Source organism: Ochotona curzoniae, unplaced genomic scaffold (assembly GCF_017591425.1).
Source record: "Ochotona curzoniae isolate NIBS_2020 unplaced genomic scaffold, NIBS_Ocur_1.0 contig_1274, whole genome shotgun sequence".
Classification (NCBI taxonomy): Eukaryota; Metazoa; Chordata; class Mammalia; order Lagomorpha; family Ochotonidae; genus Ochotona; species Ochotona curzoniae.
The window spans coordinates 1,568,947-1,582,506 of NW_024465023.1; the positions used below are offsets into that span (position 1 = coordinate 1,568,947).

The window sequence follows — 13,560 nt, forward strand, 5'->3', positions numbered from 1 at the left end:
TTATTGTTTGGTGCCTGCTCCCACTGTTTTGTGTTCAAGTGTAATGAAAAAACAGTGGCACAGAATTCGCACGTTTAAGACAACCTTGCTATGTTGAGTTTACCTGGTAGTGTGTGACTTTGAAAGATCTGGTTCCATCCGATGGAAATAGGGAATACTGCTGAGGAAAATTCTTCCCTGCCCATCGTATAGCCAAGAAAAAAGTTGAGTAATGAAAACTCCAACTGACAAAATGACTGGCAGAGCGAGTAGAATAGAGTCAACGTGGATTAAGGCCCAACAAAGTGCAGAGAAGGAGGCGAGAACCTGGGCGGTTCAGCAAGGTGAAGGGGGCAGCCCCTTCCGCAGGAGGGCCAGATGGATAACCCTATCCACCCAGCTGGAGGCGGAGGGCTCCACGCCCAAGCCTCAAATTCTGGGATCCATTACAGTTCCCGCCAGAAAAATCGCCAAGTTCTCTCTCCCTGTCAGGGCTAATTCCAAAGGCAACCACCATAGAAACAAAACAAAACAAAGAAAAACCACCACCACCGCAGCCACCACTACCACCACCACCAACTCGGTGTCTCTGGTCCGCTGCTTCTCAGACACTGGAGTGCATTAACAGTTTCCCCGAAGCAGATTTACAGGTACTTTCCGGAACCGGACATCTTCTGCAGAGACTACAAGAACCGGTAGGCAATAGGCGCAGCACAGTAGGCGCCCTCGAGCGCACTCGCCCCTTCTTAGGACGCCCCACCACGCCCCAATTGCGCTGCGAGTCTGGAAGTCACGGCTGCGCTGCCTGCTGGGATTTGTAGTACGTTCCTGAGTCCTTTCCCTGGTCCGCGCAGACTCCCACGGCCTCTGTCTGCCCTTCGGCCCTCGCGCAAGCCCAGCCCAGAATTCAACGCTCCCCACCCCCATTCTCGCTCTATCCCCTCAGGGGACTACCTCCTCCGGTCACGTGGGAAGCTTACCAGGCGGTGATTGGCCGTGGGGAGCGTGGGGCGGGGCGCAGGGCGCTGAGAGGTTCCGTGCTTCTCGGGTCGGGCCGCTTGTTTGGCTGCTGCCGTCACCTCATGGCGACGCGGGTAGAGGAGGCAGCGCGGGGCAGAGGCGGCGGCGCCGAGGAGGCAGTTGAGGCCGGTCGGGGCGGGCGGCGACGCGGCCCGCGGCATAAGGTCAGTGAGAGGGATGCCTTCGTTGCTGGACCGAGGGCACCGTCGGGCTTCCCTGGACGCCCCTTTTCGACCCCGCTCCTTGCTCTCCCGGGTTACCTTTAGCCACGGGACGAACATCCGGCCCTTTTTCCCTCCCGGGGGTGACGACAGTGGGCGCAGGTGGGGGAGGTGGCACCAGGGTGGGAGGGGTGCGCAGGAGCGGCCGTTGGGGGTGAGCGAGGCGGAGGGGGAGGGCAGGCCTCCGAGGGATACGGAGCGGCGCGCCAGGTGTGACAGCCACGTGCGGCCGGCACCTTGCGGCCGCGGGCGCCAGGTGTCCGCTCAGCCCCTGCCGTCGCCGAGCTCCCGACGCCGGGCCGCCGCAGGCCTGGGGCTCAGCGGGGTCCCGGGCTTGTCCTGCCGCCGTCGGGCAGGTGCGCCAGCGCGTTGCGGGATGGCCCCGGGCCACTCTGTGCAGTCTGTTGCGCAGTAACATAACCGCGCGGGAGTCGGGGCTGCGCTTGGTCCTCCTCCCCGCGCCCTCTGTGCTCCCCGCCACTGCACGCACTAGCGGGCCAGTGGGCGCCGGGGCCCAGGGGCGGCTCTGGGCGTCACAGGCCTAGGTGCACGTGCAGCCGGGGATGGAGAAGCGATACCGGGGGGACCTTGGTCCCTCAAGCTTGGGAGCAATCTTGCCTGTTAGGCGACTTCCCAGCTTTGCTGTTTTCCCGTTTCCCTCACCCTCCCCTTCTTCTTCTTCTTCTTCTTTTTTTTTTCTGTTCTTTTTTGTTTGTTTGTTTTTAATTTGGTGATAGGAAAGTTGAGCGCCTCCGTGACCGTGGCCTTTGGTCTTAATCTAGCGGACAGGCTGCGCCGTTCCCCTTGCCTTACTTGACTCACGTCAAGGAGTTTTCAGTGTCTCCCTGGATACAGGAAAAATCGAGAGCTTTTTCGGAACGGGAGAATTTCACTTGTTCTGGAGCTGAGTGGGTGGAGTTTGAAAAAGATTGCACAACGAATGGAGTGCTGAGCTTTCGGTGGCGGGACCCCAGGCCTGAGCAGGTGGCAGGAGAACACCTTTCTCTTGGCAGGTGGAGGTGCTGGAACCTTCACTCGTTGGACCCACTGCTTGCTCGCGCAGGGCCCTTTAATATTGCTTCATTAGGTATTTGAATACTCTTAAAATAAATCACTCCTGAATGAAATTACGAAATGTTTTTCTAATGCGATTCATGAACTTCAAAAGAGAACAAAGGTCTGTCCACATGGAGCGAAGCATCGGGAACTAGCTGCTGGGGACCTGGCTTTGCGTCAGGGTGTTCATGTCTCTGCACGAGTGTGTTGTGATTTCTTAATTACATCTCTTTCTCTCCTGCTCTTTGTATTCTAAAATAAAGAGCAATGCTCACAAGATTGGAAAAGAAGCTGGACCGGAAGTACTGAACGTACTGTAGGGACTCTGTCACTTTTGACACTTGTTCCCTGAGGGTGGGGAGCCAATATCTGATTTCGTCAGTTCCCCAGGGGAGACCTCTGCTAAAAGGCAACTGCAGTTGAGGACAGGAGTTGCCTTTTATGCCACTGGTGTGAGGACAGAAGTCTCTGAATTAGGAATTAAGGTTTAATGAACTACTATTTTGAACAATCAAGGTAAGAGTCATGACCCTGGGAGCACAGAGCTGGTGGACAGCCGACAGGAGCAGTGTCTCCTGCACGGGCTGCTTCGCTCTGGCCGCCTTACGCTCCTGCCTCTTCTGTTCGTTCCCTCTCTTGGTGTTTTTATCCTTTTCATTTCCAGCTGACTATGATGCAGAATTAAAAAATACCTGTTAAGATAATAATTTCTGGATTTTCAGTGAGAAATTAGGTGAATAAATTGTATCTCCAAAAGCAGTTTTGTAGTTACCTCCTTATGATCCTTATTTTTTTTTTCTTTGAAATTTCCTCTGGGTCACTGACTAGAAAATTGTTCCTTAATTCTGATTTGAGCTCTGTGCTCTTTTTCAGGAAGCAGAAATTGTATTTAACAGATTTAGTGTTTTGAAATGCTGGGGGGATTGAAGGAACACTGGCTGTTTTGAGGTTGTCTGTGCCTGGGGAATGGAGGTGAGGGGCACTGCTTGAGCCTCTGGCTGCTAGTCTCAGTGGCCGCTTCACCTGCTCAGTAACTCTGGCCTTGTTTGCTAACTCCGTCCCTCCGAAAGGTGCTCTCCTAAAGGCATCCTCACTCCACAGTGCGCGTCGAGGGGTCTCTGACGGAATTGCCCAGACGTGACATACAACTGTTGGCATTTGTTAAAGTCAAATAAGAGGAAAAATTGTGGGGCTGAGCATTTGCCATGGTGTTTGAGATGCTGTTGGGCGCCCACATTCCATGTCAGTGTTTGGGTTGCAGCCTCAGTCCCGGTCCCCTTGGAGCTTGCTGCCGTTGTATGCTCAGGGAGGCAGCGGTCCGGGACTCCAGCTTGGGGAGCCTTGCCAGCCGTGAGGGCAGCACAGACTGAGTGCCTTGCTCCTGGGGCTGGGGAACCACCGAATACATCTCTGACTCTCTTGCCTTTCAAAGAAAACTAAATTTAAAACGATTTAGAAACTTCTGTTCCAATTTCAGATTTTAGTTGTTCTGGCGATGTGACTATGGCTGCTGTGTTAGAGCAGGTCTTAGTATTTTGCCATCACTACATCAAGTTCTCTTGGGCAACATTGGCCTAACAAGATGGACAATACAGTATGCCAGGTGTTTGGTGTTTTTTTTTTGTTTGTTTGCTTAAGATTTATTGATTTTTTTATTGGAAAGGCAGATATACAGAGAGGAAGATCTTCATCTGATGGTGCACTCCCCAAGCAGCCACAATGGCTGGAGCGGAGATAATCTGAAGCCAGGAGCCTCCTCCGGGTCTCCCATGTGGGTGCAGGGTCCCAAAGTTTTTGGCCGTCCTCGACTGCTTTTCCAGGCCACAGGCAGGGAGCTGGATGGGAAGTGGGGCCGTTGGGATTAGAACCGGCGCCCATATGGGATCCAGGGCGTGTTTAAACCTAGGAACTTAACTGCTACGCTATCGCGCCGGGCCCGTGCCTTTTTTTTTTTTTAAAGATTTATTTATTTTTATTGCAAAGTCAGATATACAGAGAGGAGGAGAGATAGAGAAGATCTTCCATCCATTGATTCACTCCCCAAGTGACTGCAATGGCCGGTGCTGTGCTGATCCGAAGCCAGGAGCCAAGAACTTCCTCCAGGTCTCTCACAGGGGTGCAGGGTCCCAAGGCCTTGGGCCGTCCTCGACTGCTTTCCCAGGGCACAAGCAGGGAGCTGGAGGTGAGGATTTTAAAATCCCAAGGTGAGGATTTTAGCTGCTAGGCCACTGCGCCAGGCCCATGCCAGGCGCTTTTAACAGCAACAGGCTTTTGTGTCGCCATGCTGTATTGGAGTGCCAGTTGCAGTGCTGCCTGCTCTATTGCTTCTCCATGTTCCTGCGAATGCACACCAAGGGTGCAGGGTCCCAAGGCTTTGGGCCGGCCTCAGCTACTTCCCCAGGCCACAGGAAGGGAGCTGGATGGGAAGTGGGATAGCTGAACATGAACAAGTGCCCATATGGAATACTGCTGCTGCAGGCTCAGGATTAGCTTGTTGAGCCCCCCATGCTGGCTCCCTACAATTGATTTTTTAAAATCATTTTTATTTGGGAACATTTAAAAATTACTAGTAAATTTATTTTTATGACTTCAAACCATTTGAAAGCACAAAAATATATGCCACTTTGGCTCAAATTAAATCTGCCATTTACTTACGCGCTATCGTTTGGTGGTATATTTGTACATTAGCTCTTGTAGTGTCAAATGCCATGGAGAAGTCTGGCACCTGTCAGTTGCCCTCTTTACCCATGACAGACTTCTAAACAAGATCAAATAATTTGCCCAAGGGGTGAAGCTGAGTCTGGAGCCCAGTTGCTTTCATCAGCAGCACAGTAATGAGCAGTGTAGCAGCGGGGACAGAGTGGATTTTAGAGTCAGGACTCTTGGCTTTCCGCCACTTTACAGCTGTGCAGCTTTCGGCAAGTTGCTCAATCTTTGTAAGCCTCACTTGCATCATCTGTAAAGTGGGGTTGATGCTCATATACAACATAGGATTATTGCAAAAGACCCAGTGCAGGGCATGCTTTGGAGGGAGAATGCCTGAAAGAAACTTGCTGTTCTTCAGTAGAGCTCTTGCTGCTCTGAGGCCATCTTCCAGCCTCCGCGTGGGGGCCCCGTGTGCTAGCCCCCCTGAGGAGGCAGCTCAGGCTTCCAGCCAGGAAGGAGCCAGGCCACTCATCTTGCTCTGTCTTCCCATTTGTCAATTCAGTGAACTGCTTTCTGGCACAGAGATGCAATGATAGGAAACAGTGATTCCATTTATTTATTTAGCTATTTAAAACTTTTCATTTATTTATTTATTTTAATTGGAAAGTACAGAGAGGAGGAGAGACAGAGAGGAAGATCTTCCCTCCGATGGCTCACTCCCCAAGTGGCCACAACGGCTGGAGCTGTGCCGATCTGAAGCCAGGAGCCAGGAGCTTCTTCTGGGTCTCCCGCGCAGGTGCAGGGTCCCAAGGCTTTGGGCCATCTTCAGCTGCTGTCCCAGGCCACAAGCAGGGAGCTGGAGGGAAAGTGGAGCTGCCAGGATTAGAATCTGTCCTCATATGGGATCCCGGCACATTCAAAGCGAGGACTTTAGCTGCTAGGCCACCGCGCTGGGCCCTATTTAAAACTTTTCTAATTATACCCCCAAACTTTGGTAATTTGCATTTTTATGGGACTCAAACAGGAAAAGAGGCAATGAGAACAGACCAGATAATGCACATTCATTTACTAATATCATGTTTTCATATCATAGCAGGTCATATTTGTTACATTATTGTAAAGTTGGTTTTTTTTTTAAAGATTCCTATATTTTTATTTGAAATGTAGAGTTAGAAGAAGAGACAGAGAGGGCCCGGCGCGGTGGCGCAAGTGGTTAAGTCCTCGCCTTGCACGCCCGGGATCCCATATGGGCGCCGGTTCTAATCCCGGCAGCCCCACTTCCCTTCCAGCTCCCTGCTTGTGGCCTGGGAAAGCAGTGGAGGACGGCCCAAAGCTTTGGGAACCTGCACCCGTGCGGGAGACCCGGAAGAGGCTCCTGGCTTCGGATCGGCATAGTATCGGCCCGTTGCGCTCACTTGGGGAGTGAATCATCGGATGGAAGATCTTCCTCTCTCTCTCTCCTCTCTCTGTACATCCGCCTTTCCAATGAAAAAATAATAAAAATAAATCTTTAAAAAAAAAAAAAAAAAGAGACAGAGAGATCTTCTGGTTCACCCCCTAAATGGCTGCAGTGCCCGGGCTGGGCCTTTAGGAAGCCAGGACCGGGCTGTGCCAAAGCCAGGAGCTTCTTTCTGGTTTCCAATGGGAGTGCAGGGTTAGAAGTGCTTGGACCATCTGCTGCTGCTTTCCCAGGCCATCATGAGGAAGCTGGATCGCAAGTGGAAGATCAGGTCCCTGTGTGTGAGGTGCTGGCAGTGCAGGCGGAGGTGTTATTTGTTTTTAAAGAGTTATATATTGGAAGGTAGAGCGATGGAGAGAGACTGAGGTCGTCCACGTACTGATTCACTCTTCAGAGCAGCGACAGGCGGTGTGGGCCGGAGCGAAGCTAGGAGCCTGCAGCTTTATTCTGGTTGCTACATGGGCATCAGCAGCTACCTCCCCAGCTGTAATAGCCAGAGGTGTGATTGGAAGTGGAACAGCTGGAACTAAATAACGATTCGTGGGTTGCAAGAAATGCCTTAGGCCTGCTGTGTCCTAATGTCAGTTGTATGTGTTAATTTGTGCATCATTTTGGTCTCAACTAGAGAAGGTTTTTTTTAAATTACTATTATTATTTTTTTTTTAATTGGAAAAGCAGAGAGAGAGAGACCGACCTTTCATCTGCTGGTCTGCTCCCCAGATGCCTGCAACAGCTGGGCCTGTGCTGGGCTAGGCTGAAGGCAGAGTCAGGGAGTCAGTGTGCTTCTCCCATCCGGCGGGCGGGGCCCAAGGATGGCTGCCTTCAGGGGTACGCACGAACAGGAATTGGGGTGAAAGCTGAGCTGGGACTCCCAACGCTCACTCCCGTTTGGGTTGTGGGCATCTTAGTTGCTGTACCATATGCCCACACCTTGACAGGAATTTTATTTGAGAAAGTATGTGTCATACCACAGGACATAAAACTGGGATTTGCTTGTTTGGAATTTGTCACAGAACTCACTGTGTAAAGATACATAACCGGCTGTGATTTACGCTTTTCAAAGAGTTAAACTTCAGGGCTAGGAGCAGTGGCCTAGTGACAAGATCCCATATGGGCGCCGGTTCTAATCCCAGCAGCTCCACTTCCCATCCAGCTCCCTGCTTGTGGCCTGGGAAAGCAGTTGATGATGGCCCAAAGCCTTGGGACCCTGCACCTGTGTGGGAGACCTGGAGAAGTTCCTGGCTCCTGGCTTCAGATTGGCGTAGCACCGGCCGTTGCGGTCACTTGGGGAGTGAATCAGTGTATGGAAGATCTTACTCTCTCTCCTCCTGTCTGTATATCTGATTTTGCAAGAAAAAGAAATAAATCTTAAAAAAAAAAATTACACTGCAAAGGGTATAAATTTGAGGACACAAATTTTTCTCATGCACTGTATTAGGCATTTTTTCAAGATTTATTTTTATTGGAAAGGCAGATATACAGAAAGAAGGAAACAGAGTTCTTCCATCCACTGATTCACTCCTCAAGTGGCCACGATGGCCAGAGCTGAGCCAATCCGAAGCCAGAAGTTTCTTCCAGGTCTCCCACACGGGTGCAGGGTCCCAAGGCTTTGGGCCGTCCTCAACTGCTTTCTCAGGCCACAAGCAGGGAGCTTGGATGGGAAGCGGGGCTGCCGGGATACGAACCTGCACCCATGTGGCATTCTGGGCATGCAAGGTGAGAACTTTAGCCACTAGGCTACTGCGCTGGATGGTTTATTAGGCATTGTAAAGTGCGCATGCATCCTACCATCTGCTGCCTTCTGCAGAGTAGGTGCAGCTCAAGGTATGGGAGGATATAGAAGGTCTCTGGGTTGCGAATTGCCATCAGTAACAGCTCCATCGTTGGTGAAGTGTGCCTAGAATTGTCAGGTTGTGCACGTTTTTCAATAATGGTGTAACACACCCATTGTCCTCTACTGCATGTGCTGTTTTTGCTGACTAGCACATTTTAAGCTAATTTCCACCCCGATTTTTTCGCTTTTTTCTCCTCTTCACATAGCCCACTGTCAACTGCAGTTCAGGTTCCAGTGTCCTCTCTTTAACTTTTAATTAAAATAGCAAGTGTGTCAGTATGTAAAATGTATAAAGTAGCATGTAACTTTAGTATAGTATTTCTTAATATTGAGAATTACACTTAAAAATTTCCCAGGGTGGGACATTTCCAAAAGTAGGTCAGGCGATTGTTAAGACCATTCAAACCTAAAGAATGGGCCTGGCTCGGTGGCCTAGCAGCTAAAGTCCTCACCTTGCACATGTTGGGATCCCATATGGGCGCCAGTTCTAGTCCCAGCAGCCCTGCTTCCCATCCAGCTCCCTGCCTGTGGCCTGGGAAAGCAGTCGAGGATGGCCCAAAGCCTTGGGACCCTGCAGCCGCATACCCGCGTGGGAGACCTGGAGGAAGTTCCTGGCTCCTGGCTTCGGATCGGCTCAGCTCTGGCCATTAAGGCCACTTCCTCCTCTCTATATCTGACTTTGCAATAAAAATAAATAAATCGTTAAAGAATGAATAAATTGTTAAAAAAAAGTTAGATTGAATGTATTTCTTAATTAAAATTTAGTTGATGAAAAAGGTAATTTTTTTTCAAGAGTTCTAGAGAAAGTACCTTGTATCTCCTGGTTCACCCCCTAATGATGACAGTGACTAAAATTTAGCCGATGCGAAGCAACGAGCCTCTTCCGGGTCTCCCATGCAGGTGCAGCGTCCCAAGGCTTTGGGCCGTCCTCGACTGCTTTCCCAGGCCACAGGCAGGGAGCTGGATGAGAAGTGGAGCAGTTGGGATTTGAACTGGCACCTGTATGGGATCCCAGGCATGCAGGTTGAGGACTTTGGCTGCTAGGCTACTGTACCAGGCCCCATTTTTTAAAAAGATTTATTCATTTTTATTGGAAAATGAGATATACAGAGAGGAGGAAAGACAGAGAGGAAGATCTTCTGTCTGATGATTCACTCCCCAAGTGAGCCGCAATGGCCAGTGCTGCGCCGATCCGAAGCCGGGAACCAGGAACCTCTTCCCAGGTCTCCCACATGGGTGCAGGGTCTCAAAACCTTGGGCCGTCCTTGACTGTTTTCCCAGGCCACAAGCAGGGAGCTGGATGGGAAGTGGAGCTGCCAGGATTAGAACCGGCGTCCATATGGGATCCCGGTGCATTCAAGGCGAGGACCTTAACCACTTGCGCCACCGCGCCGGGCCCACCATTTTTTTTTTTAAGATTTATTTTCACTGGACAGGCCGATTTAAAGAGAAGGAGAGACATGTGGGATGCTGGGGTTTGCAGTAAAGTACTAGCAGTTGAACCATTGTGCTGGCCGTGTAATGTAAATCTTAATATATGTTCCAATGGATACTCTTCCCCCCGCCCCCCCCAGGATTGACTTATTCTTTTTTTGAAAAGTTTTTTTATTTCTCTCTGAAAGGCAGAGTCAGAAGGAGAGGCAAAGTGTTCTACTAGTGGACGTGGAGGGTTAGCTGGTTGAGCCAGTAGGCTGGGCCCTTGGCATTTTCATTAGCTTGGCTTACCTCTTGTTGAGTTGCTGTTTACCTAGTAGTGCCTCTGTCTGCACTTTGTCCTCTTACGTACGATGACGCTCATCCTGCATTCTGACTAACCCGTGGCACTTGGGACACTCCCAGAATTCATCTTGCCTCCAGTTCATGTCCCTCCTCAGAACTCCAGCATATGTTTTGCTTCTCTGATTTATTTTTTTAGAGTATCAGTTTTCTTGAGAATTCATATACCATACAATTCACCAACCGTACCACGTATAGGACTGATTGGTTTGGGTATTCAGCTGACTGTCACCACGGTTGTTTCTGATACATTTGCGTGGACTTTGGGATTCCTTCTCCTCCCTCCAATTCCCATCCCCTGCTGATGCTCCCTGCTGTTCCAGTAGGGTAGTCCAGAAATCGGTCGGAAGTCCATCATTCTGCTGCTTAAATGTGTCATGACATTGTCAGGATAGACAATCATGGGAAGCCCAGCATCCTTGTCAGCATCCTTGTCAAGATATGTTTGACAGTCTCATTGGGAGTCCATCTTTGATCTGGAAGTAGAGATGCACACTGCATTGTATCCTCACATCTGGAAATGACGGTCTCTGTACAGTTCCTCTAGATGACTGCTGTACATGTGTGTTTACCTATGTATCTGTTGGTCTTGTGTCTTATTTGACATAATTTTTGAACCATTATCGAGAAAGAATTTGATCAATTCCTTCTATGACTTGACATAGTACAGTGCTTAAAAATACCTTGTCACCAAGGTAGCTGTTCTCTCGTATCTATGTGTAAGGTACTTCTGAGGACTAAATGAGCAGTCACATAGTACAGAAACTTCTGAATAAGTCAGCAATGAATGACAGTCAAGGGAAAATGAGTCCTGTTGCCTGCTTGCGTTAAAGTGACAGGTGCTCTTCAGATATTTTGGAGAAAATGTCTGCCACACTCCTCTAAGTCTGAGCAAATAATCTTTGTTTTTAAAAAGCCAAAAAGGAGGTTTATGGAAGGAATGGCTCGTCTACTGCTGACTAGAAGCTTTAGGGTGCGTGTCTGCATGTGGAGTTAACATGTGTATCCAAGGACTGAGATTTAATACAGTGAACAATTCTCATTGCTTTATTGAAGACATTTCCAAATACAAACGGCCTTTTCATCCCCAGTGAGTGTGGCGGGAACAAGGACCATGCCTCCTGATGTGGCTTAGTGCCACCGCTTGATTCGTGTGAAGCAGCTAGGCGCAGGCAGTATTAACTTATTGCAGCTTTTGTACCAACAATGCAGGTGTCAACACTGAAAAATGCCTGCATGTTTTTAGTGTTATTTGGAAAATAGCTTTGTGCTTTGTAGACTGTAAGACGTACTTTGAGAAACACTGCCCCAGTGGGATCTGCTTTGCCCGCTGCTTCCTCTTGTGCAAGAGAGTAATATTCTTAGGAATGTGGCATCCCAGTTAGTAATGCCACTGGTTTAGTTTGCTGATGGAGCAGCTCATTGAGTCCTCCTTGGTGACCGTTGTGGAGTTTTACCTTTTATTTGGTAAAGGCTGGAAGGATGTTCAGCAAGTTTTTTTCTTTTTTAATGTGCATTGTATGTGTGCACATATATTTGTTTACCTGGGATAGAGTACACATAATGTGAAACTGACCGTTTTAACCATTTTTAGACATGCAATTCAGTAGCACTAAGTGCGTTCACATTGCTGTGCAGCCATCACTACCATGTAGTTCCAGAGCTGCTTCAGCCTCCTAAGCTGAAAGTGTACGCATTTATTTATTGATTTATCTATTTATTAAAGATTTATTCTATTTTCTGGAAAGGCAGATATAGAGAGGAGGAGAGACAGAAGATCTTCTATCCGTTGATTCACTCCCCAAGCAGCCGCAATGGCCGGAGATGAGCTGATCTGGAGCTAGAAGCTTCTTCCCAGGTCTCCCATGCGGATGCAGGGTCCCAAGGCTTTGGGCTGTCCTCCACTGCTTTCCCAGGCCACAAGCAGGGAGCTGGAAGGGAAGTAGGGCTGCCGGGATACGAACCAGCATCCATATGGAATCCTGGTGCTTGCAAGACAAGGACTTTAGTCACAAAGCTACCGTGCTGGGCCCAAGTGTACCCATTTAAGCAAGTACATTTCGTGCTTGGCTCCATTGCTACTCTCCTTAAATTTTGGTTTATTTCTTTGAAAGGAATGAAGAAAGACAAAGAGATCTATTATTTTTTTCATTAGAAGATTTATTTATTTTTATTGGGAAGGCAGATCTACAGAGAAAAGGAGAGACAGAAAGCTCCTCTCCCGAGTGGCCGCAGTGACCAGAGCTGAGCCGGTCCAAAGCCAGGAAGGGGCTGTTGCCACGCAGGTGCAGGGTCCCAAGGCTTTGGGCCGTCCTCAGCTACTTTCCCAGGCCACAGGCAGGGAGCTGGATGGGAAGTGGATCAGCCAGGATATGAACCAGTGCCCATATGGAATGCTGGCGCATGCAAGGCAACTGCTTTAGCCACTAAGCTACTGCGCTGGGCCCGAATGAGAGCTATTACATGCTCATCCCTGCCCTAAATATCGAATACAGTTGGGGTTAAGTTTGGTTGAAGTCAGGAACCTGAACTTAATTTAGGTGTTGCAAGTAGATGGCAGGGACCAAGGCAGTTGAGGCAGCGCCTGCCGCTTCTCAGGGTCTGCCTCAGCAGAAAACTGCACTGTGGACACGGAGTCCAAGGCAGACATCGGCACAGGAGGGGAGTGTCCTGAACAATGCTATCCGCACTTTTCCAGATGCCTCTTCCTGGCAGTTCAACTCCAAGTGCTGTAACTGTTGTGTGTATGGTCCAATAGTTTTCCTTAGGTGTCTTGTTTCTGTTAACTTAGCGTTATATCTTCAGGGTTCATCCATGCTATAGCATGTATCAGGATTTTTTTTTAAAAAATTACGTATTGGCCCAGTACAATGGCACAGTGGTTTAATCATCTTGAATGTGCCAGGATCGCATGTGGGCATCGGTTCGTGTTCCAGCTGGTCTAGTTCCCATCCAGCTTGTGACCTGGGAAAGCAGTTGAGGATGGCCCAAAGCCTTGGGACTCGATGCATGGGAGACCCAGAAGAAGCTGCTGCTTTGGATCAGCTCAGTTCTGGCTGTTAATCCTCGTTTGGGGAATAAATTAGCAGATGGAAGATTTTTTTCTGTCTCAATTTCTCTATGTAAAATCTGCCTTTCTAATGAAAATATATCTTTTTAAAAAGAACGAAATTTGTTTATTTACATGAAAGGCAGAGTTCTAGAGGGAGAGACAGGTCCTTCATCTACAGGTTCACTCGCACAGTGGCTGCTGCAGGCAGAAGTGGGTCGGTCAGGAGCCAGTTCTAGGGCTCCCCATGGATGCAGCGATGCAGGCACTCGGGCCTTCTTCCACTGCCTTCCCCAGGCACATTAGCAGGGGGTTGGGGTAGAAGTGGAACAGCTGCGTTTTGAACTGATGCCCAAGTGGGAGGCCAGCATGGCAGGCAACAACTTAACCCATTGCACCACATGCTGGCCTCAAGTGAACTCTGGCGTAAAGTGTTACCGCGGCAGAAGACACAGGTGATTAGGCAGGGAAAGGACTTAAGGAGCACTTGTGGGGTTCCAGTGAGGTGGACTTGCCCACT

The 13,560-nt window shown here is 49.4% G+C and overlaps 1 protein-coding gene across 1 annotated transcript in view; it reads left to right on the forward strand.

The window, feature by feature from the left end:
• The first annotated feature begins 951 nt into the window (after positions 1–951).
• TXLNG (taxilin gamma) overlaps positions 952–13,560 on the forward strand; it is a 51,798-nt gene continuing 39,189 nt past the window's right edge. Inside the window, exon 1 of the mRNA XM_040997597.1 lies at positions 952–1,163. Within this exon, the coding sequence (XP_040853531.1) occupies positions 1,062–1,163 (102 nt within the window). The 5' untranslated portion in view covers positions 952–1,061. The remainder of the gene's footprint in view (positions 1,164–13,560) is intronic.